This window comes from Orcinus orca, chromosome 16 (assembly GCF_937001465.1).
Source record: "Orcinus orca chromosome 16, mOrcOrc1.1, whole genome shotgun sequence".
Lineage (NCBI taxonomy): Eukaryota > Metazoa > Chordata > Mammalia > Artiodactyla > Delphinidae > Orcinus > Orcinus orca.
In genome coordinates, this window is record NC_064574.1 from 24,786,688 (window position 1) to 24,814,296 (window position 27,609).

At 57.6% G+C, this 27,609-nt stretch overlaps 2 protein-coding genes across 16 annotated transcripts in view; one reads left to right on the forward strand and one right to left on the reverse strand.

The window, feature by feature from the left end:
- TRPC4AP (transient receptor potential cation channel subfamily C member 4 associated protein) overlaps positions 1 to 9,803 on the forward strand; it is a 102,915-nt gene extending 93,112 nt beyond the window's left edge. For 3 of the 7 annotated variants that reach the window (XM_049698894.1, XM_049698892.1, XM_049698891.1), the window contains exons 11-19: positions 654 to 712; positions 2,290 to 2,391; positions 3,574 to 3,657; positions 4,714 to 4,804; positions 5,879 to 6,019; positions 6,551 to 6,717; positions 7,336 to 7,448; positions 8,460 to 8,666; positions 8,871 to 9,803. In XM_049698894.1, coding sequence (XP_049554851.1) covers positions 654 to 712; positions 2,290 to 2,391; positions 3,574 to 3,657; positions 4,714 to 4,804; positions 5,879 to 6,019; positions 6,551 to 6,717; positions 7,336 to 7,448; positions 8,460 to 8,666; positions 8,871 to 8,956 — 1,050 coding nt within the window. In that variant the 3' untranslated portion in view covers positions 8,957 to 9,803. Of the gene's footprint in view, positions 1 to 653; positions 713 to 2,289; positions 2,392 to 3,573; positions 3,658 to 4,713; positions 4,805 to 5,878; positions 6,020 to 6,550; positions 6,718 to 7,335; positions 7,449 to 7,901; positions 8,667 to 8,870 lie in introns of those variants that run through there. The other 4 variants (XM_004272757.3, XM_004272755.3, XM_049698893.1 and 1 more) reach the window with 3 other exon arrangements.
- Positions 9,804 to 9,888: 85 nt separating this feature from the next.
- MYH7B (myosin heavy chain 7B) overlaps positions 9,889 to 27,609 on the reverse strand; it is a 41,096-nt gene continuing 23,375 nt past the window's right edge. For 6 of the 9 annotated variants that reach the window (XM_049698879.1, XM_049698881.1, XM_049698880.1 and 3 more), the window contains 35 exons: positions 26,985 to 27,005; positions 26,742 to 26,834; positions 26,544 to 26,607; positions 25,392 to 25,490; positions 24,618 to 24,721; positions 24,366 to 24,504; positions 23,969 to 24,087; positions 23,728 to 23,877; positions 23,375 to 23,545; positions 22,121 to 22,300; positions 21,896 to 22,028; positions 21,739 to 21,815; positions 21,226 to 21,313; positions 20,906 to 21,023; positions 18,991 to 19,114; positions 18,752 to 18,888; positions 17,729 to 17,984; positions 16,538 to 16,780; positions 15,702 to 15,878; positions 15,470 to 15,615; positions 15,061 to 15,151; positions 14,594 to 14,983; positions 13,795 to 13,921; positions 13,589 to 13,707; positions 13,302 to 13,498; positions 12,828 to 13,177; positions 12,580 to 12,704; positions 12,370 to 12,485; positions 11,527 to 11,923; positions 11,327 to 11,452; positions 11,072 to 11,242; positions 10,876 to 10,980; positions 10,698 to 10,793; positions 10,108 to 10,245; positions 9,889 to 10,032 (listed from right to left, as the gene is read on the reverse strand). In XM_049698879.1, coding sequence (XP_049554836.1) covers positions 10,021 to 10,032; positions 10,108 to 10,245; positions 10,698 to 10,793; positions 10,876 to 10,980; positions 11,072 to 11,242; positions 11,327 to 11,452; positions 11,527 to 11,923; positions 12,370 to 12,485; positions 12,580 to 12,704; positions 12,828 to 13,177; positions 13,302 to 13,498; positions 13,589 to 13,707; positions 13,795 to 13,921; positions 14,594 to 14,983; positions 15,061 to 15,151; positions 15,470 to 15,615; positions 15,702 to 15,878; positions 16,538 to 16,780; positions 17,729 to 17,984; positions 18,752 to 18,888; positions 18,991 to 19,114; positions 20,906 to 21,023; positions 21,226 to 21,313; positions 21,739 to 21,815; positions 21,896 to 22,028; positions 22,121 to 22,300; positions 23,375 to 23,545; positions 23,728 to 23,877; positions 23,969 to 24,087; positions 24,366 to 24,504; positions 24,618 to 24,721; positions 25,392 to 25,490; positions 26,544 to 26,607; positions 26,742 to 26,834; positions 26,985 to 27,005 — 5,199 coding nt within the window. In that variant the 3' untranslated portion in view covers positions 9,889 to 10,020. The remainder of the gene's footprint in view (positions 10,033 to 10,107; positions 10,246 to 10,697; positions 10,794 to 10,875; positions 10,981 to 11,071; positions 11,243 to 11,326; positions 11,453 to 11,526; positions 11,924 to 12,369; positions 12,486 to 12,579; positions 12,705 to 12,827; positions 13,178 to 13,301; positions 13,499 to 13,588; positions 13,708 to 13,794; positions 13,922 to 14,593; positions 14,984 to 15,060; positions 15,152 to 15,469; positions 15,616 to 15,701; positions 15,879 to 16,537; positions 16,781 to 17,728; positions 17,985 to 18,751; positions 18,889 to 18,990; positions 19,115 to 20,905; positions 21,024 to 21,225; positions 21,314 to 21,738; positions 21,816 to 21,895; positions 22,029 to 22,120; positions 22,301 to 23,374; positions 23,546 to 23,727; positions 23,878 to 23,968; positions 24,088 to 24,365; positions 24,505 to 24,617; positions 24,722 to 25,391; positions 25,491 to 26,543; positions 26,608 to 26,741; positions 26,835 to 26,984; positions 27,006 to 27,609) is intronic. The other 3 variants (XM_049698882.1, XM_049698884.1, XM_049698883.1) reach the window with 3 other exon arrangements.

Sequence of the window (27,609 nt, forward strand, 5' to 3'; positions counted from 1 at the left end):
TGAACTCGGTCCTTTCATTTCTGATTCTAGTGGAATTTCCTATGAACTTAGCCTCACATTTAAAATAATTTCAGTTATTTTTTTTAAGACTTTTTTAAAAAAATTAATTTATTTTATTTTTGGCTGCATTGGGTCTTCATTGCTGACTGTGGGCCTTTCTCTAGTTGCGGTGAGCAGAGGCCTGCGGTGCGCGGGCCTCTCACTGTGGTGACCTCCCCCGTTGTGGAGCACAGGCTCTAGGTGCACGGGCTTCAGCAGTTGCGGCTCACGGGCTCTAGAGCACAGGCTCAGTAGCTATAGTGTGTGGGCCCAGTTGCCTCACAGCTTGTGAGATCATCCCGGACCAGGGCTCAAACCCGTGTCCCCTGCATTGTCAGGTGGATTCCCAACCACTGTGCCACCGGAGAAGCCCAATTTCAGTTGTTTTTTATCCAGTATGTTGGGATGTTTTTAACAGGAAGGGTCTACATTAGCTTAATCTCCTGTTGGCCACATGTGGACAAAGGGTTTTCTGACTAAAGAGAAGTCCTCACTGTGCACGAGGACAGGGGCTAGAGAAGCAGAGTGACATCCAGGCTGTCACCAGAGCCTTTTGTTTTCTTTTGGAACATTGTGACTGTGGTTTTAACATCGAGGATGCACATGTATTTTAGGACATCACCTTGAAGATTCAGTTTTTGAGGCTCCTCCAGAGTTTCAGCGACCACCATGAGTAAGTACGAGCCATCCCTGGGAGGAGAGTTGTTTCGTTGTCTTTTCTTCTCCCTTCGTCTAACCGCTCACCTCGGCTCAGGAGGACCTGGGCGCCGTTCTCACCTCAGGGCAACCGCATGGGGCTGCACTTCCATGATCAGGGCTGCCATTTGTGCAGCCCATCCTTTATGCAGGCCCTACACTGAGTTTCCCCTTGCCCCACAGCCACCTTGGAAGTGAGTGCGGAAGTTGCTGCCCCCTTATTACCCTTGGGGTCAATACAGCTCTCAGCCGTCTGTCCCTCTGAGCCAGGAGCTTGGCTATTTGCAGGGGCCAGCAGGAACCTCAGATGGCCAAAGTGGGCTGAGTATTGGCATGTTGAGCAGATGGAATATTCTTCACCTGTACAAGGAGATGTACTCTCCCCTGTTTTCCTTGAAACACACTCTGCCCTCTTATTTTTACTGTCCAACGTTTGGTGGAGGATGTATTGGAGAATGATTCTCTGCTATAAGGAAAGTGCAGGGGAGGGGTAAATGGCAGCTGACCTTGGCGTTGGTGAGACCTTGGTGAGCTGGAACACACAGGCAGCCACTGCTCAGCTCTTAGCAGCTGTTGGTGTACAGGAAACAAGGCCCAGTGTTGCATAGCTTCTGAATTTTTCCCCCAAGGAAAGCCAGAAATTAAGATTTATGTGAAAAGTCCTGATTTTTAAGTGCTGGTTTATATTCGTTTCAAATATTGTATAAGCTGACAGGACGTGCCTGGGGACACATGTGACCTCAGGGGCCTTCACTTTGCAGCTTTTGTCTGGATCATGTTGATCATCCTCTCTGAGAGGTTCTCTGTCTGAAGGCCTCAAGCTCCAGCAAGTATGTCAGCCCTGAAAAACGGCACCAATGTGTTCTGAATGTGTCCTTTTTTCCCTGAAGAATTGAGCCCCTAGCTTTCATCAGATTCTTAAATCTGATGGGTCATGTTCTCAGGCTTGGATTTTATATATTCTAAAGCAGTGCGAAAATGTGGGAGCATTTTTCATGGGAGTGACATGATCAGATTCCAGTTATCTGAAGATTATTCTGGGTGCTGTGTGTGGGATTGACTCCTGTGGGGAGACCATTTAGGAAGCTGGTTCTGTCCACATGACTTGGGTGACGAGAGGCCTGGATGTGAAAGGGAAAGGAGGGAGGGAGTGTCACAGCCAACTCAGGCCTCCTGGTGGGAATGTTGGAACAGGGCCAGTCTTGAGTAAAATGATGGGTTTGTTTTGGACATCACTGAGTTGGAAGTGCCTTTGAGAAATTAAATAGAAATGTTCAGTGGCAAAAGAAAGGCCTAGAGATGCTAAGGAAAGGGGCCTCATTAGTGGACGTGGCAGGCAGAGGGTGGGTGTTGGGGCCAGGGAGACTCCCACAGCCTGAGAGCAGTGGGCTGTGTGCCCTGCCACAGAATGCTGGCTCGGGGTAAGTGGCGTTGGGGGCGGGTACCCCGGGGCTTCTCGGATTCCCTCCACAGCAAATGGGCAGGGCACTAGCCCAGTGTTGATGTGGCAGCCACAGTTCCTGTCCTTTACCACCTCCAACACATTTATTTCAGGAACAAGTATCTACTGCTCAACAACCAAGAGCTGAATGAACTCAGCGCCATCTCTCTCAAGGCCAACATCCCCGAGGTGGAAGCCGTCCTCAACACTGACAGGTGAGCACGGCTGGGGTGCATCTGTGGCCCACAGCCCACCCTGGTTTCCTGCGTGTCCCAGGGCTCCCAGATGGGTGCACACAGGTGTGTGTACTTGTCCTTTCTCACTCACGTGTAGCTACAGTGTCTTGAGAGCTCCTGTGTGCCAGGCACTGTCCTCCCGTCACCTGCATTATCTCATTGGAGCCCCGCAGCAGCCCTTGGAGGGAAGTGCCGTCGTCACCTGCACTTTACAGACTGGGGAGCAGGGGCTCGGGTCACCTCCCACAGGTCATATATACTCTGCTGTCTCCCTTGTCACCCAGCTTCATTGACATGCTCCTTTCCTGCCCTCTGCCAAGTCCCATTAGCTGGGTTATACTTGCCTCACTTTCTAGAGCGGAGCAGGGAAGTCACAGGCTCACAGGGGTCAGGGGAGGGAGGGAGGACTGTATCCAGCAACAGGAGTTGTAATTCTCCAGCCTTTTTTGTTTGTTTGTTTGTTTTTACTTTTAAAGTAGCAGAAATCTTTGTTCAAATGAAAGTGAATATAGTCCCACCCTAACACCTGTAGTGGGTGAATAGTAGAGCTGCTCTATTTGAAGGGGGAGTTTAAGGACCTAGAATCCCTGCCTGCTTGGCCCTCTCTCCCCGATAATGCAACCTGAGTCATTTCCTCACTTACTGTCTTTGCTTCCTAGACCAGGAAGCGGAGGCCCAGAGCCTCAGGTACTTGTCCAAGGCCAGCTGGAGCTGAACCTGGGGCCCAGGGTACTCCCTGCCTCACCCTGTTGGCACGGACTTTGCCCCATCTGCTAGACTCTGTCATGGTATTTCAAACCCACTTTTGTTGTAAGCAGCCCTCTCTCCAGCAGTTCTGAGCCCTGTGTGACTCTGGTTGTGTTTTTGGCCTCTGATCACTTGTCAGTGAGTTTGGGCAGGAAAAGCTGCCCTGAGATGTAGTGAGAATGCACTTGGCTATTCAGTTGTGAGACTGCAGGAGTCCTTAGGGTGCTCTGGACCCAGGTAGAGCAGGAGGACATCCTGTAGGTTTGGAAATGTCACCATGCTTTTTTACCCACCTACCCCAGCAGAGACACCCAACCCCAGGGCCCCAAGACACAGTCCTTCGGCCAAGTGGAATTTGGCCCCTGTCAGCCTCTCAGATCTACCCCCAATATGTCCCTGTGTATTTTATTTCAGGAGTTTGGTGTGTGATGGGAAGAGGGGCTTATTAACTCGTCTGCTGCAGGTCATGAAGAAGGAGCCAGCTGAGTCATCTTTCAGGTAGATCTGGGACACGCACCTGCCACTCCTGAGGGCCCAGGAGCCAAGTGTTTCTTTAGCTGTTAGAATGACCTTCTTTAGTCACCAGCTTCTACCCCGGACATCTGGTTACTGTCAGGGAGAGGGAGTTTGCCGTCTCCCTTGTGTTGACTCAGCACGTACTCACTAGCTTCTGCTGCGTGCCACCAGTGTGTTTCAAGAATTGACCAAGCATTCACCAAGCACCTGTTCTGTGCTGGTGCTGGACAGGTGGGGGAGAAATGGGAGCTACAGCCCCTGCCCACATGGAGTTGCCTGGGTTGTGAGAAACAAGCATGAAAAGAAACCTGTGTGAGGGTTGCAGTGTGGAAAGGCTCGGAGCCAGGACCTGCCCCGGGAGCCGTGGGAGCAAAGGAAAGCCTGGTGGGGCGGGTGCGGACAGGGAGGGCACCTCAGTTCCTTAGACTCATCTAAGTTGAGTCTTAAAGGCTGCAGACAGCAGTAGCAGGTGAGGGAGGCATTCCATCAGGGTGGGTGTGAGCTGTCAGTAGGCTCCATCCCCTAGGGTCCCCTGTCAGCTCAACCTGCTTTGTCCTGACGTCCCCTTATGGATCCCAGCTCTGCCCTCCGGGGCCAGTCAGTCAACATCAGCCACCTCTTCTCTAGGACAGCCCATCAGAAGTGAGCTCGGTGGTCTGTCCACACGTCTGTCGGGTTCCCTCATGCATTCCCGGCCCCTCGCTTCCATGTCCTCCTGTTCCTCTGAAGGGGCAGAGGCTAGAGTGTGTTTTCACACGTGATTCACGGGGCCAGCCCTTTGATCCTAGATGCTGCCTTCTCCAAGACACAGCTCCTTCCAGACGAACCACATGGAGGACTGTTCCCCCCTGAGCCATCAGATCCCTGAGGATGGGGACCCTTGATGTGTCCCCGATGCCTAGTAGATAGACGTTCAGTAAATGTCTGTTGGATAAATGAAAAGGCAGCAGACATCTCCCAGCCCCTTGGTGAATAGAACATGGGCCAGAAGAGGGCAGCCTTAGCCACCTGGGCCAGGGGTCAACATTTGGGTCGCAGGTTTTGGCAAGCCCGGGCTGTGGAGAGTTTCCTCCGAGGGACCACCTCCTATGCAGACCAGATGTTCCTGCTGAAGCGAGGCCTTCTGGAGGTAATGGCCCGGAGGAGCCAGGGTGTCGGGTGTCCCTCTCCCCAGCCCCATGTGTTGCTTTCCTGTCCTGAGACCTAGACAGCTGGCAGAGCAGACCAGATCTCTTTATCATAAAATGCCAGTGCAGATCGCCCTGGTACTTCCCCATAGCTGTCAACTCTGGGTTCCCCATGGGTGCCTAACGGGTGACTGAGGGATCTGGGGGTGGCCATGGAGGCTTACAGGAGTCTGTAAAGTTGCTCAGCAAGGCCTTTTGACCCTGAGGATATTTTGCTGCTGACTAAAAGTTCATTTCCCTTTCTTGAAAAATGGCCTCCAGAAAAAGCAAAATTTACGAAGGGAGGTAGGGCAAAATGTCCAGAGCTACAATTGGGTAAAAAAAAGGATACAAATAAGAAACTGACCCATGCATTGTTATAAAAATCCATAAGGAAAAGAACTGATCCAAATTGGTATATACAACTTCAAGAAAATAAAAATGAAAAAGGAAACAGTTTAACTGTCATAGAAAACCTTCTCAAGGAGTTAATAAATTGCTTTATGTTCTTGATAAAAGTTCACTGACTTTAGTGTGAACTTCTTCTTTTATTAACATAAAGACAAACCATGGGGTCAAAACGTGTCTCGTGTTCTTAAACCCTGTGCTTCACTTGAATGGCTTCAGTGCTCGGGCAGTGGCCAGTGTTACCTCTGGAGACGGCCACCTCCCTGCGAGCTGGAGAGCCTGGCCGTCTTGTAGACACTTTAGCTCGGACCTGGGCAAGCGAGAGAGGTGATGGCTACATAGCCCAACCTCCCCCCACACCCGACTTCCTGGTGAGGTGTGTCAGGCCCAGCCCTGCCCTGGGAGCCACCAGCGTCCTCAGATGAGAATCTAGACAGGGGAGCAGGTTCCATCAACCTGGATGCTTGCTCAAAGCTAATGCCACGTGGTCTGAGCTATGTGCCAGGGCTGGGGGAGGCTGGCGGTGGGCAGCTTAGATGAGCACAGCCTGGGGGCAGCAGCCATATGTGCCTGTTGGTCCCTGGGATCAGCCGCCTTCCTGCCTTCACCCTGTCCTCTCCCACCCCCAGCACATCCTCTACTGCATTGTGGACAGTGAGTGCAAGTCGCGGGATGTGCTCCAGAGTTACTTTGACCTCCTGGGGGAGCTGATGAAGTTTAATGTTGATGCATTCAAGAGATTTAATAAATACATCAACACGGATGCAAAGGTAAGTCTAACCCATGGTTCCGTGGGGTGTGCCACATCATCCAGAAGTTATGTTGGAGCCCAGTCTTCAGGTGCTGGTTTTAAGTTGGAGAGTCCTGGGGAGTCAGCGGGTAGTTGTCAACAAACATTCATTAGCCCTTGCTGTGTGCCGGGCACTGTGCTAGACCCTGGGATCTACACAGGGATGAAAGTCCCAGCCGCTTGTGGGCAGGTGGGCTTGGAAATGGGTCTGATGCAGTGTGCCAGGTGCCATGATGAGCCCCAGAAGGGCAGGACTGGGCCCGGTGTGTTAGGCTCACAGGATGTGTGTGGCAGAAACCCAGCTCAGACAAGTTGAAGTAAAAATGACAGTAGACCCTTCAGTGCAGAAAACACTGGACATAGTGTCAGAAGATCCGAGTCGAGCTCTTTTGCTGGGACTGCTTATTAGGTGGTGAGGGCAGGGCACAGGTTTGTCCGAGCTTCAGTCTTCCTGTTGGAAACAGCTGGGCCAGGGTACGGGGATACCCCCTGCAGTGACTGCACGCCCTAGGCCTTGGCCGTCTCCAGCCGAGAACCCACCACCCCCGTCAGCCCAGCCTCCGCTCCAGTTCCAGGTGTTCCTGAAGCAGATCAACAGCTCGCTGGTGGACTCCAACATGCTGGTGCGCTGCGTCACTCTGTCACTGGACCGATTCGAAAACCAGGTGGACATGAAAGGTAAGAAAAAGCCGTAATGCCAAGGTGAATCGGTCCAGTGTGGCTGCGATTGGTGTCAGATGCCCAGCCTCTAGCAAGGAGACAGAAATGTCTGGAAGTAGCTGCACCAAACACCCACGTGGTTGGGGTCAAGGCGGTGGCTCTCAGGGTGATTTTCTTGGCTTTGCTTTTATCATCCATGCTTCCTCTGATGAGCATGTGTGACATTTTAATGGCAGGTGGGAAAAAAAAAACTGTTTCCAGCAAAATGCAAAAAACAACACACACCCTTCCTCTCCTGGCCTGGGCTTGCCTGGGATGAGAGGCCCCCACGTGGTGAAGACTGGGGAGGGCCTCTGGGAGAGGCGGGCCCCGAATGTGACCGAAGGCAAAGGTGGAAGCAAACTCCTGGCAGGGGCTCTAGTGAGAACGCAGGCTTTAGCCGGGGTGGCAGAGCAGCTGGAGATTTGTTCCTGCTGCAGCCAGCACTTTCTGTAGTTGTTTTGACAGTGGGGGCTCCCAGCTTCAGAGTCAGAGCCCGAGGGGGGCTTGACTAGAAGCCTGGATGTCAGGCCCCTGGGCCTGACCGCAGACCAGCTTCCACACCTGCTGCTCACACCTCTGCCTCTCTGTCCCTAGTCGCAGAGGTCCTGTCCGAGTGCCGCCTGCTTGCCTACATATCCCAGGTGCCCACACAGATGTCCTTCCTCTTCCGCCTCATCAATATCATCCACGTGCAGACGCTGACCCAGGTGAGAGGCTCTGCAGACCTGCCACAGGGAAAGGGAGATTGGAAGCAGTTACCCTCATCCCAGAGCCACCTTCAGCCTAGAAGTGTTGGGTTGGCCAAAAAGTTCGTTTGGTTAATGAATACATTCAATAAAGTTCTTGGTGAAAATGAAAAATGTGTCTTTTTACTTAAAACTGAACAAACTTTTGGGCCAACCCAATACATCTCCTGAGACCCATCCCTTGGTTCCTGGGAAACCCTCCCAGCTATTCTGAGGACTTTTCTCCAATAAGGATCAGTGCCCCATTTTACAGAAGGGGCCTGGGGAGGGAGCAAGGCTCCAAGGTCACAGATGATTTGGGGCAGAGTCAGGATGGGCGCTGAGCTCTGAATCCCAGTTCAGTGCTCTCCGAGCCCAGCCTCCTGTGCAGACTTTGGGGTTGGACCTGATGTTGACTCCCACCTCCTTCAACAGATAACTGTGCAGCTGACCCTTTTCCGAGCTTCACACCCCTCTTTTCTAAAATGGGGGTAATACTCAGAGGTTGTTCTTTCATTCCTTCATCTAACGTTTACTGAGGCGAGACCCTGGGCTGGGGATGCACAGTGAACGAAACAGTCTGAGACACTTCAGGAAGCTGCCTGTCTAGTGCTGAGTGAAGCGGAGTGAGACACCTGCATCTGATGCGTGCACCCCGCCGCCCCAGGGATCGAAGCTCCTGGGAAGAAGCGATGCCTGAGCTGATTCTGGAGGAAGAGTGGACTCTAACTAGACTGATGACACCGTTCCCACCGGAAACATCCCAGGGTGGGGATGGGGGCGTGGGGTGAGGGACCAGGAAGGCACTTGGGCCAGGATGCCAGCATCGTTCCTCTCCCCAGTCCTCTTGTCAGCTTTCTGCAGGGGCAGTGCAGTGCATGGCCCCTGGACTCCGCCAGGGACACCGTCCTCCCTGCCCAGTGGCACCCCTGCTCCACCGGGGCCCCTGGGGCTGCCGGCACGTGCGTGACCTGGATGGCCTGGTGCTTGCAGGAGAATGTCAGCTGCCTGAACACCAGCCTGGTGATCCTGATGCTGGCCCGACGGAAAGAGCGGCTGCCCCTGTACCTGCGGCTGCTGCAGCGGATGGAGCACAGCAAGAAGTACCCTGGCTTCCTGCTCAACAACTTCCACAACCTGCTGCGCTTCTGGCAGCAGCATTACCTACACAAGGACAAGGACAGCACCTGCCTGGAGAACGTGAGTGCCCCACCCCTGAGGGGTGGCGGGCGGGCTGCGGGCACGCAGACCCAGGGCCCCTCGGAGGGGCATCTGGGGTCCCTGGTCCCCGCCTGGACCCTGTGGCAGGCAGCTCTTTGTCCCCTTACCAAGGCCCTCCCCACGGGGTGCTGGGCTCGACCCGGGTCCCCCAGGCGCCCGCCCAGCCCCTCTCTCTTTGCCCAGAGCTCCTGCATCAGCTTCTCATACTGGAAAGAGACAGTGTCCATCCTGTTGAACCCAGACCGCCAGTCACCCTCTGCCCTTGTTAGCTACATCGAGGAGCCCTACATGGACATAGACAGGGACTTCACCGAGGAGTGATCTTGGGCCAGGCCTTGGGAGGCTGCTGGGCCTGGGCCAGCGCGGGTGAGCGTGGGTACGTGTGCCTCACGCCCTGCCCTGTCCCGTCCTGTCCCCCACCCCGCGCCTCCCTGCTGCTCTCCGCCTGCCCCAGGTCTTCAGGTACAGGCTTGGTGGGAGGGAGCGTCTAGAAGCCCTTGGCCCCTGGGTCTGAGGGCCCCGGGTCATTGGGGAGCCTCAGTTCCCTCAAGATCTCCATGACGAGGACAGGGACACTGTGCCCACCCTTCCTTCAGAACCCTGGGGTCCCGGCCCACCCAGAGGTAAGGGACTTTTAAAAATAGCTCTGTCTGAGCTCCTGCCCGGTCTCTTGGCTGTCAGTCCTGGGGTGGGGAGGGAGATAAGGGCACCCTCCCCCAATCTGTGAGCCAAGCTTGCCCTGGCCTTTGGACCCAGGCAAAGGCTTCTGAGCCCTTGGGCAGGGGTGGGGGACACCAGAGAACGCTACCTTCCCCCAAGCCTGCCCATCTGTCCCTCCCTTCCTCCCTCGTTTTCCTTTAGCTCCTCTGGTTCTGTTTGCTCATTGGCCGCTGTGTTCATGGGTTCCCCCAGAAGTGGGAGGGGCCTTCTCTTTCCATCCCTTGGAGCACAGGGAGGCTGTGCCTGGGCCCCCCGCTCCAGGGCAGCATCTCCTGCCTGAGCCCACCCCGCGCAGGAGCCTGCCTGGGAGCATACCCTCGGCCCCTCCGTGTGTTGCCAATTTATTAACAACAAATAAACCAATTAAATGGAGACTATTAAAGAATTTATTTTAAATGACTGATGTGGACCTGACTTTTGTCCATGAGACCACGTGTTCCCCTCCCCTCCTGAACCCCAAAGAATGAGAAGGAACCCGGTAGGAGCTGCAGACGTGGCGTTTATTCAGGGTGTAGCAGAGCCTGGGGTGGCGAGGCTCCAGCAGGGATGGAGAGGAGAGGATCAGGGTGGGGCAAACAGCAGGTGTCCCTCTTCAGAGCCCAGGGCTCAGGTGTCACTCCTTGTGCTAAGGGGAGAGGGGTGCCTGGGTGAGCTGCCCCCCACGTGGAGGGCAGGGTGGGTGCCCCACACCACTCCTCACCTTGGGGCCCAGGGCGTCCCGGGTCCGCGCCCGCAGCTTGTTGGCCTGGGTTTCCGCCATGTCCGCCCGCTCCTCCGCGTCGTCCAGCTCGTGCTGGGCCTTGCGATACTTGGCCAAGTTAGTGTTGGCCTGCTGCTCCTGGGGGCACAGGCAGGCCCGCTCACCCTTTGGTCACTGAAAGGGTCAGCACCCCCAGAAGGGGATGGCTTCTCCGGGTCCTCACCTCTGCTCCACCACCACTGCCCGCGGCCCTCCTCCCCCTTGCCAGTACCCACAGCAGGAAGCGGGGTGGGGGGAGCCACTCCTTCCAGAGGTGCCCGTGTGCCAGACCTGGCCGGAAGGGGAAGGCACATGCGGTCCCTTCAGAGACAGAGCTAGGTCTCACGTCTTGCCGGAGCTGTTAGAAACGTGTCTTCTCGCTGGGTAGTGGGGTCACTGTCCCAACCTACACACTAAGCCAACACGGGGGAATCCACGGCCCAGCGATGGAGCAGGCCTGACCGGCTGCTGGCATCCCACCTGGCTGCAGAGCCTGGGCCAGCTGTAGAAGTTGGGTGACCACAGGCATCCTCAGACCCCCGTGCACTCACCGCCTCTTCACACTGACGTTTGTAGCTCTTGACCTTGCTCTGCAGTTTGTCCACCAGGTCCTGCATGCGAGCCAGGTTCTTCCTGTCCTCCTCGGCCTGGGCAGGCAAAGGGGATTCAGGTCTTTCCCGAACCAGGCCAGCTCCAGGGCTGCCCCCCTAGGTGGACCTGGTCACCCACCTGGTACGCGAGCTCCTTGACCCGGCGCTCATGTTTCCGTACCCCCTTGAGGGCCTCGGCGTGCTGCTTCTGTTCTGCGTCGAGCTCGGCCTCCAGCTCCCGCACCTGCGAGCAGCCAGCCAGTGGGCCTGGTGCCCTCAGCCTGCCCTCGGGTGGCCCACCCTGCAGGGCAAGGGACTGGGAGGGCCGCACACACCTTGGCCTCCAGCTTCTGCACCTGCTTCTTCCCGCCACGGAGAGCGGCTTGTTCTGCCTCCTCAAGCCGGGCCTGCAGCTCCCGCACCGTCTGCTCCAGAGTCTTCTTCATCTGTTCCAGGTGTGCGCTCGTGTCCTGCTCCTTTTGCAGCTCCTCTGCCATCATGGCTGCCTGTGCGGGAGGAGGTGGCGTGGTCGGGGGTCAAAGTCCCTTCGGGCTCTGCTCGGGGCCCCCACGGTCCCGGCCCAGCCTCACGTCGGTGATGGCCTTCTTGGCCTTCTCCTCAGCTTCCCGCCTTTCCTGGGCAGCCTCCTCCGCCTCCCCGCTCAGCTGGGCCAAATCCACCTCTAACTTCTTCTTCTGGCTCAGGAGGCCTGTGTTCTGCGGGGGGGGCAGGGCTTTAGAGTCGGCCTTCAGGCCCCCGCCCCGTGCGTCCCTGTGACCCCCGTCCTCACCTGCGAATGCAGGAGGCTGAGGCGCTCGGTGGCCTCCAGCAGCTCCTGCTCCGCCAGCCGCCGGCTGCGCTCGGCCTGCTCCAGGGCGGCCCGCAGCTCTTCCAGCTCCGCAGCCAGCAGGGCGGCCCGCCGCTCCAGGGCCTGTGCCTGCTCGTGGAGCTCGGCCGCCAGCCGCTGCTCCTCATCCCGCCCCGCCTGCTCCTCCTTGAGTTGGGCCTGCAGCAGCCGCGTGGTGGCCTGTGCCTCCGTGGCCTGGCGGGTGGCGTGGCCCAGCTGCAGCTCCAGGTCGTTGAGATCGCCCTCCATCTTCTTCTTGAGCCGTAGCGCCTCGTTGCGGGCCCGAGTCTCTGCATCCAAGGAGGCCTGCAGGGACTCCACTGCCCGCTGGTGGTTGCGCCTGTAGTTAGGAGGGATGAAAGGAGGGGTCGTGGCCTGCGAGGGACTTGCTTACAGACACGCAGGGAACACTGGAGACGTGAAGCCAGTTGGGGAATAAGTGACTGATCTCTCCCCGATTTCAAGCCCCTTGTGTCTGCCTGCCTGTTGCCCATCAGAGCAATTTCACAGGCAAGAGTGAGGCCCCAGAGCAGACAGACAGGGACTGAACTCTGGCTCTACCCCCACTGTGTAACCTTGGGCAAGTCCTCTGGCCTCTCCGAGGTTCACCTCCAAACTGTGGACGATAGTCCCCACCTGAGAGGGTCGTGGGTATGGGGGCATTAGGTGTCTGTGCCAGTCCCCCGCACAGTGGGGCTCAGCCAACATCACCTGCCCTTCTGCTCTCAGGTGGTTGGGATGGGAGAGGCTGTCGGCCCGGGGAGGAGGGACAGCCCGGCCCCGCACCTCAGGTCAGTGCACTCCTCGTCTTTCTCCACCAGTCTCCGGTCCACCTCAGCCTTGACCTGGGAAAGCTCCAGCTGGGTCCGCAGAGTCTTGGTCTCCTCCAGCTCCAGGGCCCCCTGGGGATACAGAGCAGATAGTATGGTGGTGGGGCCGTGTGTGTTGAGAGGGGAGGCCAGGGAGCAGCGGGTCAGTGTCCACCCCGCCCCTGACCTCGGCCTCCTCCAGCGCAGCCTGGAGCTCGCTCTTCTCCCCTTCCAGTGCCTTCTTGGCTTTCTCCAGCTCCTGGATGCTCTTCCCGCTGAGGCTGACCTGGTCTGTGAGGTCACTGATCTCCTCTGCAGAGTGGACAGGGCACTGAGGGGCCACCCCACGGCTCATGCTCCAACCGCATCACCCTGTGTGACCCTGAGGGACTCCCAGTGACCCCAGAGCGGCTCTGACCCTGGGGTGGGTCGTACCCTGCAGGTTCTTGTTCTCCCGCCTGAGCGTCTCCAGGGCCTCGAGAGCCTCCTCGTGGCTGTGCCTCAGCCGGAACAGCTCCGTGCCCAGGCTGCGGGCCTCCCTCTGGGCCGCCTCCAGCTCCCGCTGCATCTCCTCCTCCTGCCGCCGCCGCTCCTCCAGCGCCCGCTCCAAGTGCCGCTGCTTCTTGTCCAGCGCCGCGGCCGCCGAGGTCGTCCGCTCCAGCTCCAGGGTCACATCCTCCGACTCTGTCTGCAGCCGCAGCTTGGCCTTCTCCAGCGACGAGCACTTGGCATGAGCGGCCTCTACCCCCGCCTCTGCCTCCTGCAGCCGCAGTGCCAGCTTCTTTCTAGGCCACGGGAGCAGACAGGATCTGGATGCGTAGCTGAGCCCTGCATCTCCCCTCACCCCTGACAGCTCGAGGTGCAGGCGCCGTCCCTGTGTGGTGACGGCCTGGCCCGCAAGGCACTCACTTGGCCTCCTCCAGTTCCTCGGTCCTCTGGATGGCATCTGCCTCGTACTTGCTCCTCCACTGGGCCACCTCGGCGTTGGCCTTGGACAGCAGCCGCTGCAGCTCGGCCTGGGCTTCGGCCTCCTCCTCGTGCTGCTCCCGCAGGAGGTCACAGTCATGCCGCGAAGCCTGCACGGCATGGGCCAGCGTGCTCTTGGCCTGCAGAGAGCCCAGTGACCTCAGCATCGGGCCGGGCCAGTGGCCCTGTGCCCACGCCGCCTGCTCTGTGGCAGCTAATGGCTGGCCCACCTTGCTCTCCTCCTCCAGCTGCCGCCGCAGTTCCTCCAGGCTCTGGGTGGCCAAGGCCTTCCCACGGCTCAGCTGGCTAATCAGAGACTCCTTCTCCTCCAGCAGTCGGCTCAGCTTCCCTGCAAGCCAAGGGGAGAGCCGGCAGGTCAGGTGGGTGAGGGGCAGCACCGAGCCCCCCTGTGGCCCAGCCAAGCCCCCGGCCTCACCACTCTCGGCTTGTAGCCGCCCCTGCTGGGTGCTGGCATCTGCCAGTTGCCGCTGCAGCTCCTCCACCTTGATCTTGGCCTCGCTTAGCTGATCCTCATAGGCCCGGCACAGCTTCTCTGCACTGGCCTGGGATCCGGGGTCAGGGATCAGAAAAGGTTTGTGACTCACAGGGCAGGATCTAGGGCTGCCAGTCAGAGATGGGAACCTGGAGTCGGGAACTAGCAGGCTAGACACGTGCCCAGGAATCAAAGGGAGAACAGAACCCCACGTTCAGGGTCGGAGATTCTATTGCTGGACTATGGCTTAAGAGATGAGTGTCAGAAGTGAGAGAGGGCTGTACTAGTCCCAAGGCTGGTGGGTCAAGGTGAGGTTAGGATACTAGAGTCTGAAGTCAGCCGGGGACACTGGTCAGAGGTCAGCTGTCAAGCTTAGGTGGTACAAAGGTCAGGGGTCAGGGTTGGGTGCTGGGATTAAGGACAGGAACAGAGTCAGGACAGGTATGAGGTCAGAATTCAGAGGTCAAGGACTGAGAAGTTGGAATTGGATACTGGGTCAAAAATCCCCTGGAGTCAGGGCACAGAGTTTAGGAGGTAGGGTTTGAGGTCAGGACTGGTGTGGGGTTCAGGCTGGGTGTCAGGTGAATGGGTCAGGGGTCCCGATCGGGTGTAGGGCCAGGACTAGTATGGAGTCAGATTGGCAGCGGGTGGTCAGGGGTCAGCTGCTGGAGTCAGAAGGGGTTCAGTCAGGATAGGCTGCTAGAGTCGGGTCAGAGGTCGGGATCAGGAAGGAGGCAGACACCTTGCCACGGGCCAGAGTCTCCACGCTGGCGCCCAGATCGTCCACCTCCATGCGGAGCTCACTCTTCTCCTTTTCCAGCTTCTGTCGCGCCCGTTGCAGACTGTCCGCCTGCTCGCCCAGCTCGGCCGCGCTCTCCGCCTGCTTGCGCCGCAGCGCAGCCACTGTGGCCTCGTGCCGCAGTGCCGCCTCCTCCAGTTCCCGCCTCAGCCGCCCCAGCTCGGCCTCGTGCTTCCGGCAGCCCTCGCGCTGCCCCGCGGACGCGCCGCCCACCTCCTCCAGCCGCTCGCTCAGCTCCGCCAGCTCCCGGGCTGCTTCTGCCCGCTGCTTCTCTACGCGGGCCCGGGCTGACCGCTCGGCCTCCAGCTCCTCTTCCAGCGCCTCCGCCCGAGACTGGGGATGCGCAGGCGGCAGTGTCACCTCTGAGGGCCTCCGACCCAGGTTTCCGCCCACCCCCGTCCCCCGCACACCTGCAGCTCCTTGATCTTCTTCTGCAGCTGGGCCCCAAGGAGCTGCTCGTCCTCCACTCGAAGGTTCAGCTGACTCAGCTCGGAGTCCTTTCTGGAGGTCACAGGGTGGGCATGAGCCGGCCCAGGGCCTAACTCCCATCCACCTGCCTGGGGCCCCTCCGTACCCGCCCCCAGCACACTCGCTGACTGAGGCACCTCACCCGGAGCAGCCCTAAGTGACCTCATCCCTGTGTTCCCTCTCAAGGCCCGGCCCTAGATCGTGGCCCTTGGTGACCCCCTACACCCTAGGGTTCAACCTCTGCTGTGATGCAGAACTGACTAGAGTCCAGGTGGGTGAGAAGCGGGGTGCAGGTTCAGGAAGCCCCCTGTGGCCAGGAGGTCGGGGCTGAGGCCCCCCCACCACGCCTACTTCTGGAGCTTCTCCTCCAGCTGCTGCTTGTCCTGGGCAGCATCCGTCACCGACTCCTGCGTCAGTTTCAGGTCACCCTCGAGCTTGCGTTTGGCCCGCTCCATGTCCATGCGCAGCTTCTTCTCTTGCTCCAGGGAGCACTCCAGCTGTGGGCAGGACGGGGTGGGTGGGCTCCGCACCGTCCCGGCTGTCCTGGCCCCAGCACACAGCCGCTGCCGTGCCCCCGACTTACGTCTTCCACCTGCTGCTCCAGGCGGGTCTTGGCCTTGGCCAGTGCGCTCACACGGTCCTCCTCAGCCTGCAGGTCGCCCAGGGCCTGCTGGTGGGCCTCCTGCAAGGCCTTCTTCTCCTTCGTCAGCCGGGCCACTGACTCCTCCAGCGCCACCATCTCCTCCATCAGGTTCTTCACCTGTGTCAGGGCCAAGGTCACCACGGGGATGCCTCCCCTGCACTCTGGTCTGAGCGGCCGCCACACCATGTCACAGCAACCGTCCCCTTCGAGCCAGGGAACCTCGGGCGAGTCACTTCATTCTAAGCCTCAACTTCTTCACCCTTAAGCGGTGATTATAGCACCCTCCTCGAGGGATTAATGAACAAATGCTCACAAAGCCCTGTGCACAGTGTCCGGCCCAGAGTGAGAGATCAACAGACACCAGCTATTTTGGGGATGCACAGGTGTTTAAGCAGCTGTTTCCTAGTCCTGCCTTCCTCGGGGAGCACCTGTGAGAACCCGAGTAAGCGGCTTACCCTGCTGAGGCCCACTTTCCCCTCCTGTATGAGGGAGTCAATACCCCGAGTCTTTGAACCACCTGGGCTCTTGGGAGGGTTCAGTGAGGGAAGGCACTTGGGGGACATGGAGCTGGTGGATGACAATCACTAGCATTTGCTGAGTACCTACTGCGGGCGAGGCCCTGTGGCGAGCCCCAGCACAGGCTAGTTACACGCTGAATCCTCACCCGCCCTAATGAGGGAAGTGCTGCTATTAACAGCAGCATTTGACAGATGAGGAAATTGAGGCCCACAGAGAGGAAGACACCTGCCCAGGGCCACAGCCGGCCCGGCCCACACCTTACTCTCCGTGGCTTGCTTCTCCTTCTCGGCCTTGGCCAGCGTCAGCTCCAGGTCATCAGTGTCCTTCTTGAGCTCTGTGCACTCATCTTCCAGCTTGCGCCGGCGGGCAGCCAGGTCAGCATTCACCTCCTCCTCGTCCTCCAGCCGCTCACTCAGCTCCTTCACCTTCGCCTCCAGCTGCACCTTGGACTTGATGAGCAAGTGGCAGCGCTCCTCGGCATCCGCCAGGTTTTCCTGCTCCTGGAGGGGGACACGGGGAATGGGGCAGGGTCAAGGCAGCTCAGGGACACCAGGCCAGGCCCCGGAAAGCAAGTTCATTTGTCTGTGCAGAGGCTGGACACACGCTCAGTTGGGCTCCGGGACCAAGGAATACCGAAGACCTGCTCTTGGCCTTGAAGGCGTTCAAGTGTGGTGGGATAAGGGCTCAGGTAGAGGGATGGACAGGGCAGCAAGAGGGGAACGTTAGACAGGCTGGGGGCAACCCAGAGTAAGGCCCAAACAAGGGCTCTAGCAGAGAAGCCAGCTGCCAGCTCTGCCCACACAGGGCTGGGGGTGGGGGGGAGAGCCCTGCACGGCCACGGAGGGCTCAGGTTCTCTGCCATCACTGTCTCCTCACTACCTGGCTGTATAACGTCTCCTGCTCTAGCAGGTGAGTTTGTGAGCACAGGCCTGTCTGTTCTCCCACCAATGTATATCCAGAGCTTCCATGGGGCCTGACACTCGAAGTATTTGCTGAAGGAAGGAATGGCTCTGTGGACTTGGGGAGGATCCGGACCCTTGATCTCTACCCTCTGGTTGTTACTGTTACCTGCTGCCTGGGTTCCCGTGGCCCTTAACCAGAGAAGGGAGCATGCGGCTGTCTCGGGGATGGAGAGGAGGGGAGAGTTGGGGCTACACTGTAGCTCTGCAGGAAGCCACGGGGACACAAGGCGTGGGAGCATTAGGACACATGCATAGACTGGGTGGGGAGGTTGGGAACGTGGGAGGCTGCACACGGGCACAAGCCCATGAGCCTCCGGAATAGGAAGAAAGACCTGGGTGAGGCCTGAGCACCCAGAGCACGCCAGGTCCACCCTGGCCGGGGATCTGGTTATGGCATTTCCTCGGAGCGGCCTGGGGTTCTCTGAGGGGGCTGGGGGCCAGGGGGCACCAAGTCGCAGAAAGAAACCCTGCTCCTCCCCTACTCACTGCCTGCAGCTGCAGGGCCAGGTCATTCTTCTTCTGGGTGACGCTGACGTGCGTCTCCTCCAGCTCCTGGCACTTGGCCTCGGCGGTGGCCAGTGCCCCTCGCAGCCCCCGCAGCTCTGCCCGCAGGGCCGCCAGCTCCGCCTCAGCCTGCGCTGAGCGTAGTAGTGGCTTCATCTTGAAAAAGAGCTTCATCCATGACCAGTTCTTGACGGCGTTGAAGGCGCGGATGTTCCACTGGATGGTGAACAGGGCATCCCTGGGGAGGGGCAGCCACAGGTGGCCAGCAGGTTCAGTGCCCCCCCTTCATAGTGACAGCCCCGTTGTTCCCTGAGCACCTACTCTGGGCCGGACATTGCACTGAGCACTTCAGCGTGGGACCTCGTTAACCTTCCCAACAGCCTCTCAAGTAGGTCCTAATCCTCTGCTTTACAGGCGAACTTGAGGGTGAGGCCCAAGGTCACACAGGTCTGCCCCCGGGGTGGGAGCTCAAGAGCCATGAATGGCCCCTGCAAGTGTCCTGAAGACACCAGGGGCGGTTAAGCCACTGGGCTCTTATATAAGGTCAGACTGCCTGGGCTCACATCCCAGCCTCCCACCTCCCGCCACAAGCCAGCAGACAGGCTCCCTCTGCTCAGACGCCCCCTCTAGTGAACAGACACGATCATGGCACCTACCTCTCAGGACTGTCCTGTACTTTCACCGAGATAACTTCAAATAAAGTATCTTGTCTAGGGCTTGGCACTTAAGAGTCTTGGGAAACGCTAGATGCCCTTATTACTACTCCGGGCCACACTCTGGGATGGCCTGGAGTACAGGCAGGTTCTCTTACCCCAACTTCTGAGGTGAGGAAGTGGTAGCTGGGGGCTGCGTGGCACAAACCACAGCCTTGCCCCTTGGGAGGCACGCAGGCAGCCACACGGTGAAATCTGACCCACAGGACGGTGTGACAGGGTTCAGAGAGTCTGGGTTCAGAGGGTTCTGTGGCTGTACCCCCGCCTCACCCCACCCCCTTCCGACACCCACCTGCCTCCAAGCAGGCGCTGGTACTCGAGGCGCATGAGGCGGCCCCGGCTCCGTGCCTGCAGCAGTGTCAGGACCTTGGCCAGACGCTGGTCACGAAGCTCCTCCAAGACGCCTAGAAGCCCAGCCTTGAAGAACACCTGGGGTGCGGGGGGGTAGGTGTAACCCTCAGTCGCCTGCGTGACCCCTGCCGTGTGACTGCCCACATCCGGTCCAGCGCCCTAATTCCCTTGTGCCCTGACCTTGGTATGGCCAAACTGGTACTGGGTGTGGTCGATGTTCAGCGAGGCCAGCAGCTTCTCTGTGGCCTTCCTGCTGTCCATGAAGGTGTCGTCCGGGATGGCACTGGGGTTCAGGATGCGGTACCTGGGGGAGCGGGGAAGGGCTGGAGAGGAGGGTGCTGGGCAGGGAGCCGATGACTGAAGAGGCTGGCCCCTCAGAGGCCGGAGCAGAGGCTCCAGAGGGGCACCCCCTGAACAGGCTGGCGGGGGACGGCCTTGGGACACTGGAGGACTGGGCATCCTCGGCGTTAAAAGCTTGGGTAGCATTTAAATGCATTCAGGAGTTCAGTTCTTTAGGAGCCTGCAGCATTTACAGAAGGCATACAGCACTTTTATAATTTTTTAGTTTATGATTTTTAATAATTTATCATTTTTTTCAGAAGGCCAAAAAAAGTAAAGAAGGTGATGTGTTACAGCATATCACAAACTGAAGAAACATTTGGGAGAGAATTCTAATCAACAAGAGCAAGGGTTCTGGCACACCCACTTCTAAAGGGGACACACTTGCACATGTGTACAGGGCTGTGTGGGTCAGGCTGTCGTGACCACACTGTGAAGGCAAAACCCTAGAAACACAAAAGGGCCCCTCACTAAGGGACTGATGAACAAAGCACGGGTCACTGGATTAGGGGATATTTTACTGCCGTAACAAAATGGCTGCTGCATGTGTCATTACCTTTATCCAAAGCCCTAGAATGTGCACCACCAAGTCCCATTACACCAACTGTAATGGAAACTATGGACTCTGGGTGATTAGGATGTGTCAGTGTGCGCTCATCAGCTGTAACAAATGTCCCGCTTTGGCGGGAGATGCTGATGATGGGGGAGGCTGTGCACGTGTGGGGGCAGGGGCTTATGGGAAATCTCTGTGCCTTCCCCTCAATTTTGCTATGAACCTAAAACTGCTCTAAAAAAAGAAAGTCTTAATTTAAAAAAAAAAGGATGATGATGCAGACTTATGTCTATTAATAAGGAACAAATCTCCAAGACATAGAGTTACAGGGAAAAACAAAGAGAACATGTGCGTGTGCACCCATGTGTACAATATTTGTATGGACACACAAGTATAACGGTCAGCGTGGATGGCCCCAGTTACTTCTGAAGGGGGAGGGAACTGTGCACGATTGCAGCCTGACAAAAATCAAACCTATAAAGGGAAGGCAGAGGGGCTAACAGCACGGACTGAGCCCTCACTTGGTGCCAGCCATTACATAAAGTCTAGTCCCTGTGAACCCTCATTCAACTCCCAAATCTACCTCCAGCTCTGCCTGCCCCCCGACCCTTGAGCTCCAGACTAACAAATCCCATCTCCCCCTCAGCTTTCCTATCTGCTGGAGACATTTCTTTTTTTTCCGGCCATGCTGTGTGGCTTGTGGGATTTTAGTTCCCCGACTAAGGATCGAACGCCCAGGCGCTCAGCAGTGAGAGCGCGGAGTCCGAACCACTGGACGGCCAGGGAATTCCCTGCTTGGAGACATTTCAAAGTTGACATGTTCAAAGTAGAGCTCAATCCACTCTCCTCCTACTTCCCCACAAAATTTAAAAAATCCTATCTTGGTTTCTCAGTAAATCTACCACCAACTCCCCAGTTGCTCAGGCCAAATAACCAGAAGTCACCCTTGTCTTTTCTTTTTCTTTCTTATTCCACATCCAATTCATCAGTAGCAAGGCCTGTTGGCTGCACCTCCAGTATTCACCCTGAGCCTGTTCACTTCTCCCCCAGCCCACCGCCCACCCCCAGGTCTCAGCCATCAGCATCTCCCACTGGGATACCTTCTGGCCCCCTCCCCAGTCCCCCTGCATCCTCCTCGGTGCCCTTCCGCCCCCTCAGGCTGGAGCTGGGGAGGAGCCAGGGCTGGGGCAGGGAGACACCCACCGTTGCCGGAAGTCAGCGTAAAGCAGCCTATTGGGGAATCCTTGTCGGCAGATCCGGATCCCCTCCAGAACCCCATTGCAACGCAGCTGGTGTAGCACCAAGAAGGCATCCATGATTCCTGGACATGGTGGGGGGTTAAAGGAAAAGATTAGAGGTCAATGGACACAACTTCATGCCCCAGAAAAGACGAGGAGTTCAGGCACAGGGCTCACTTTGAGGCTGAGCAGGCCCTGCGGAGGGGGCAAGACCCAGCTTCCAGTCTGCCCTGTCCCCTCCCTCTAATGTGCCCCCATGCCACCAACCCACCCTGGGGTGACTACCTGGGGTCTTGTTCTCATTGGGGACAATGCAACGGACAAAGTGGGGCTGTGTGGCCCGCAGGTTGGTCATCAGCTTGTTGAGGTTCTCCTGGGGGTGAGGAGAGGGGAGAAAGCACAAGAGGGCAGAGAAGCAGAATTGGAAACCGCAGTGGATGAGCCCCTTAAGGACTGCGCAGTAGGTGCCTAAGCGTGTCTCTGCAGTGCTGCCCTTTCACTCTGCTCCTTGTGACCCTTTGCCCTCTTCTGTTTGACTGGGTCCCCGTTACCATCACCAAAGTCTTCACTCCCCCACCCAATCCCCGTGGCTCCGGCCCCATCCCCCGCAAACCCTGCCCAGGCAGCATGGGGACGGGAAGCAGCACAGACTTGCTGTGATGTTCACGTGGAGAGGAATTAAACATCACTGCAAGTCTTAACGGCCGCCCGCCCAGGGTGCAGGGGACAGAGCAGGGAGCCGGGACGGGGTGGAGGCGGCAGGGTGCGGGCCTGCACGAGGCCTAGACTGGGCCTCACCTTGTGTAGCTGGGACACCGTCTGGAATGATGCTGCCTTCCTACGCTTCTCTTTCACCCCAGACTTGGGGGGCTCGGCTAGGAGAGACATGGGACCAGTCACTCCAAGGGACATCCCCCTGTGAGTCCCCTACAGAATCTCATCCCTCTGTACTCACTAGAGCAGGAGCCAGCATAGTTCTCGTAGAGAGTAGCCAAGAGCTTGTTCTGCGACTTTTGGAAGATGGGGACCACCGTCTCATTCAGTGGATTCTTGTTTTTTTCCAGCCAGCCCACGATGCTGTAAGGCACCTGCCAGAGACCAGACGGGGGCTGAACCGAGGTGGGGGAACCCGGAGGAGGGAGGAGAGAGGTCAAGAGCTGGGGTTTCAACAGGCACCTACCACGCCCGCGTAGTGGACCACCTCAAAGTGGGCCTGGTATTTGCGCTTCTTGTCAGGCCGCGGCTGCTGGAAATTGGACGACTTCCCCGCGTGGTTGTCATAGAGCTTGGCCTGGAAGCTGGCATCTGAGGCCTTGGGGAACATACACTCCTCCTCCAGAAGGGACAGGATGCCCAGTGGCTGGGGACAGGGCCTCCATCAAGCCAGCCCATCCAGGCTGGGCTGGATCCCCACTTCCTGGAGCCCCTCCCTCTGGGAGCTTTCCCAGACCCTCCAACCTCAGCCATCTGCCCTGAGGGATGAAGAACTGACCTGCACCCAGGAGCCCTGTTTCTAAAAAAGGAAGTTTGTGGTTTGGCTTCCAAGCCCTTTCTGCCGAACTTGCAGCTCTGAGTTGTTCTCTTTACTTGTAAGAAGTGCGCAAACTCAAACCGGCATCCGTGGTCTCACACTCTCACACGTGGTACAGTCAAAAAAGGCAGTTGAGTTCAAATTCTGGCTTCCTCACTTAGTAGCTATGGGGCCCTTAGACCTCTCTAAGCCTCAATTTCCTAACCTGCAAAATGGGGAAATGAATACTTTCATTGCTGTTATAACAGCAAAAGCTGTCAACCACCTAAATGTCCACTAGTAGGAGATTACAGAAATGCATGAAAATCATCTGCTGCGCGAACTACTGTGCCTTCTTCAACAAAGCACCATGCTCAAAATACACTCCCAGAGAAAAGGTAGGACGAGAAATGCGTCTGTGTTCATAAGAGAAAAGAGATGCCCAGGATAAAGGACTGGGAGGAAACAGGTTGTGGTAGGATTGGGGGACACATCTTTTCTCCTTTATTTCTGATTTTTCAATTTTTCTTTGATTTTTCTTTCTTTCTAGTCTTTGTACAATAGGGAAATGTATGTAATGTTTTATAGACAAATAAACAAACGCACACTACCTTGCCCTGTAGTTCCGGACAGTTTTGAGGGTCCAAAGAAACTGTGGCTGCAACAGTGCTGGGTTGCACGCTCACACACACACACTGCTCACCAACACACAATCACACTCAATCTCCAATACACCTAGTCACACACATGCACACATTTCCATTCATACACACGTTACACACACATGTGCACAGCCACGCTCATACATGCACACACACATGCAGGCTTGCACACGCTCGCTCACACACAAGTGCGCATTCATTTCTGCTCACCCACTGCTCCCATGCCTTCCCTTCCTTGCAGTGACCTGGCCCAGGGCCTCACCTTCTCGATGAGGTCAATGCAGGGCTGCAGGTCCAGGCCGAAGTCGATGAAGACCCAGTCGATGCCCTCCCGCTTGTACTCCTCCTGCTCGAGCACAAACATGTGCTGGTTGAAGAACTGCTGCAGCTTCTCGTTGGTGAAGTTGATACACAGCTGTTCAAAGCTGTTAAACTATAGTGGGAGGCGCCCGGCTCAGCAGACCTCCTTGTAGATGGGGACAAGGAGACCCACAGAGAACAGGGGTGTGCGGGAGCTCACCCCGCCTCCAGGCAGACACCCAGGGCTCCTATCCCCACCCCCATGGTCCTCCACCCCAGAGATAACAGAGCCTGGGGGTGTAGGCCTGCCCTCACCTCAAAGATCTCAAAACCGGCGATGTCCAGGACGCCGATGAAGAACTGACGGGGCAACTTGGTGTCCAGTGTCTGGTTGATCCGTGACACCAGCCACCGGAACAGCCGGTCATAGGTGGCCTTGGCCAGAGCCCCCACGGCAAACACCACCTGGAGGCGCGGGGAGGCTGCTCTGGGACCTGGCAAGGAGGGGACCCTGCCCCAGCTGTCCCCAGGTGGGCCCCGCCTGCCCGCCGCTCACCTGCTCCACGCTCTGACCCTTGGTCACATACTCGTTCCCCACACGCACTCGGGGGTGCAGAAGGCCTTTGAGGAGGTCTCCACTGCTGACCCCCATCAGGTAGGCAGCCTTGTCAGCACCTGGCGGGGCACATGGGTGAGATGAGGGGGAGGAGCCAAGAACACGGGTACGTGGGAGCTCTACCGGCCTCGACGTAGGGTTATGAGAGGGAGGTTGGAAGAGGTTAAGTTCAGGGTCAGCGAACTGTACAGCTCAGGAGGGTGAGGGTCTGGAATTGAGAAGTCACGGTTTACAATCAGGGCCAGGTTAAGACTGAGGTCAAAGGCTGTGAACAAGGCTGATGCTGGGATCAGGGTCAAGAGGATGACCAGGTCAGGCCAGGGTCAGGGCCCCTCACTCTCGGTGCCGTCGGCCTCGGCCTGCTCGTCCCGCTGCTTCTGCTTGAATTTCATGTTGCCGAAGTGCAGGAGGGCCCCCACGACCTTGTAGCAGGCACACTTCTCATCCACGCTGAAGCCCAGGATGTCCATGGCATGCTGGGGGTGGGGTGTGGAAGGCTCAGAGAAGTCTGGGCTCCTCCAGGGTGCAGCCGAGTGAAGGGCACTGGACCTGCTCCCCCAGGTTTCCTCCCCTCCCACCACACACATACGTCAGTGGCCATGAGCTCCTCCCCGTCATTCATGTGGTCCACAGTGATGACGCCCTGGCTGCAGAAGTGGTAGTCATAGGGGTTCATAGACAGAAGCAGCATGTCTGGGGGTACACGGGGCGGAGAAGGACAGGTCGGCTGTGTTCACCCAGCTCTCCTCCGTCTCCCCATCCCAGCGTGGTGGATCCTGGGAGCCAGCCCGGCAGGAGAGTGTAGGGCCCTCCCGAGACTTTGTAGCTTGAGTTTGTCTCCTCGACTCCCACACCCATGGCTTCTCTTTCTTTACAGTTCTGAGAAATGAGCCTCGGTCCCTACGTCTCACTCATCTTTTGACCATTCCGCAAGCCACCCCTATGGCCCAGACCCTGTGCTGGGTGCTGCGGCCCAGTGAGGACCAGATTCTGCCCTTGAGTGGCTTGCAAGAGAGGGGAGCTGGGCCTAGACAGAGCCATTGCTCCCCAATGGTGCTAGGTGGGGCCTCTAGTGTCAGGACAGCAGGAGAGACAACGTTGCCAGCGCAATGGTGCTAAGGGGCCCATTTCCTAGCATGAGGAGGAGAGGGCTCAGCAAGAACTGGAAGTCCCAGGAAGGGGGTGGGTGGATAGAAGGGGCTCTGGGTCTCTAGGAAAGAAGGGATGTCACAGACCCCAGAACAGTGGGGGAACAGGTAGCCCAGGGCCCTGATCTGACGGGGGCCGGAACAGGGCTGGGCAGCCCAACTGCCACCCAGACCTGTGGGCTCTGATTCCAACCCCATCTGCTGCTGGCCCTCACCCTGCAGCTCTGGCTTCTTCCCCGAGAGGATCTGGTAGTAGATGTGGTAGCCTCGCTCACCGGGCAGCTGGAAGATCACCCTTGACTTCTCCAGGAGATCTGGGGAAAAGGGAGGTGCTGGCCTAGTTTCCCGAGTGGGTCACCCCACTATGGCTGAGGGGCAGGGAGGAGGTGTCAGCAAGGGGCCGGGGTGTGTGTAGAGGTGCCGTGTCTGCACACATGCCAGCATGTGCTGAAGGGTGTCTCTCCATCAGCACATGTGTCACGGTGTGGGAATGCATATGTTTGCACATCTGTGTGTCTCTGTGTGTGGGTGTATTAACGTAGCTGTCTGTGTATGGGTCTTGATTTGTCTATTCTTTCATCTGTGCTTTCACTCCACCATCCACAGACCACACTCCTTTCCTCCAGAGCACTGCTGGTGTGTCAGTGTGTCCACCGAGCAGAGCCTCTGTGTGTTTGTGCATGGGTCGGTCGGGGCATGAATTATGACGTTCCCGCCTATCACCACCTGCCCATGCTTATCCATCAGCATCTGGCCATGCACCCCAAGATGGAGAGCAGTCAGCGTGGGGGCCCCTCTATGCATGCAGCCTGGGTACCTGGTGTCTATGCAGCAGGTCTGGGTCAGGTGGGATGGGCAATGACCCCAGAGAGGCATTGGGGGAGGCTTCCAGGAAGAATGGGGACTCGAGGTGTAGAGATGAGGCCACGGCAGGAGGGGCACAGGCCTGCCCTATCGAGCACCAGAGAAAAGACTGGGATGGTGGGTGAGGGGAAGGGCCCAGTCACAAGGAGCCTGACTGGCCAAATAAAGATTTGGGTCTCCATCTTAAGGTGATGGGATCTGGAAAAGGTTTTTAAGCAGGAATGCGATGTGGTCAGATTAGTCTCTAAGAAAAGATCACTCTGGCTGAAAGGAGATCCAGCAGAAAAATGGAGAATGGAAGACTACATGGGGGCTGGGGGAATGTTCCAGGTGAGAGGTGAGGTGGCCTGAGCTGGGCTGTAGCCAGGGGATGAAGAGAAGCGACTGGGACAGGTGGGAGCCCCAAGGACTTGATGACAGACACTCAGTCTGTCTGAGCGGAAAGACTCAGGCCTGGGCCTGTTTCCCCATCCTCACCCTCCCCCATCCTCTCCTAGACTCACAGCTGTCAATATCCGCGGATGCCAGCTTCCCAGAGGGACCAAAATGAATGCGGATGAACTTGCCCTGTGGGCAGAAAAGCAGCCTCAGTTGGGTGCCCAGCCAGCGCTGCCCTATTCGTCCAAGGCTCCCACCACCTTGTGTCTCCCCACGACAGACCGGGCTCCACCCACACCCGGCTCTCCCACTGCAGCACTCACGAAGCGGGACGAGTTGTCGTTCCGCAGGGTCTTGGCATTGCCAAAAGCCTCCATGGCAGGGTTAGCCTCAATGATTTGATCCTCGAGGGTGCCCTGGTGGTGGCGGGCCAAGGGCTCTGTCAGCCCGTGGTCCCGGGGTCTCGGCCCAGCCCAGACAACCTCTGGTTGGGAAGGGGAGGGGAGGGGGGGTCCCTAGGACCTCATAATTGTTGCCTGCCCCACTCACACCAGCCCCATACCTACCCTGGTCTTCGTGGCCAGAAACTGCCGGGAGGAGAAGGAAGACAAGTTAGAGGCTGTGAGGTGTCACCAGGCGGGAGCGGGCAGTGGGTGGCTAGCGGGACAGTGAACGTTAGTCACCCAAACGTGTACCCCCCACCCCGACCCCTCATGCCCGACCCTCCAGGGACTGTTAGAAGGAGAAATGCTAGAAAGTAGAGCAAACATGGCCCTAGTCAGGGGCTTGAGGCAGGGGCTGCGTCTGGGGGTCTCCTATTCACAGCCCCCCCAAGCCCTGTCTCTGGCCTCCTCCGTATCACTTCATTTCCCATGCCCCAGGAAGCGACCTGCCCCAAGCCCTAGAGGTTCCTGACTACAGTCTACTCCCCTTTAGAGCCCAGCTCAAATGCCCCTTCCTCTAGGAAGGCTTCCCTGATGCTCTGAGGCTGGAAGAGACCTCTTCCTGCCCAAACCTCCTGACCCCTCCCCTCCCTCTATGACTTCCCTTCTTCACACTACTCCTCTGTACTGTGATGAGGTGCATTTTCATCGTACAGTTGTACACCGACTATTATTCAGAATAGCCCTGTCGGGTGCACGTTATTAGCCCTAATTTGCAAATGAGGAAACTAAGACTCAGAGCAAGAAA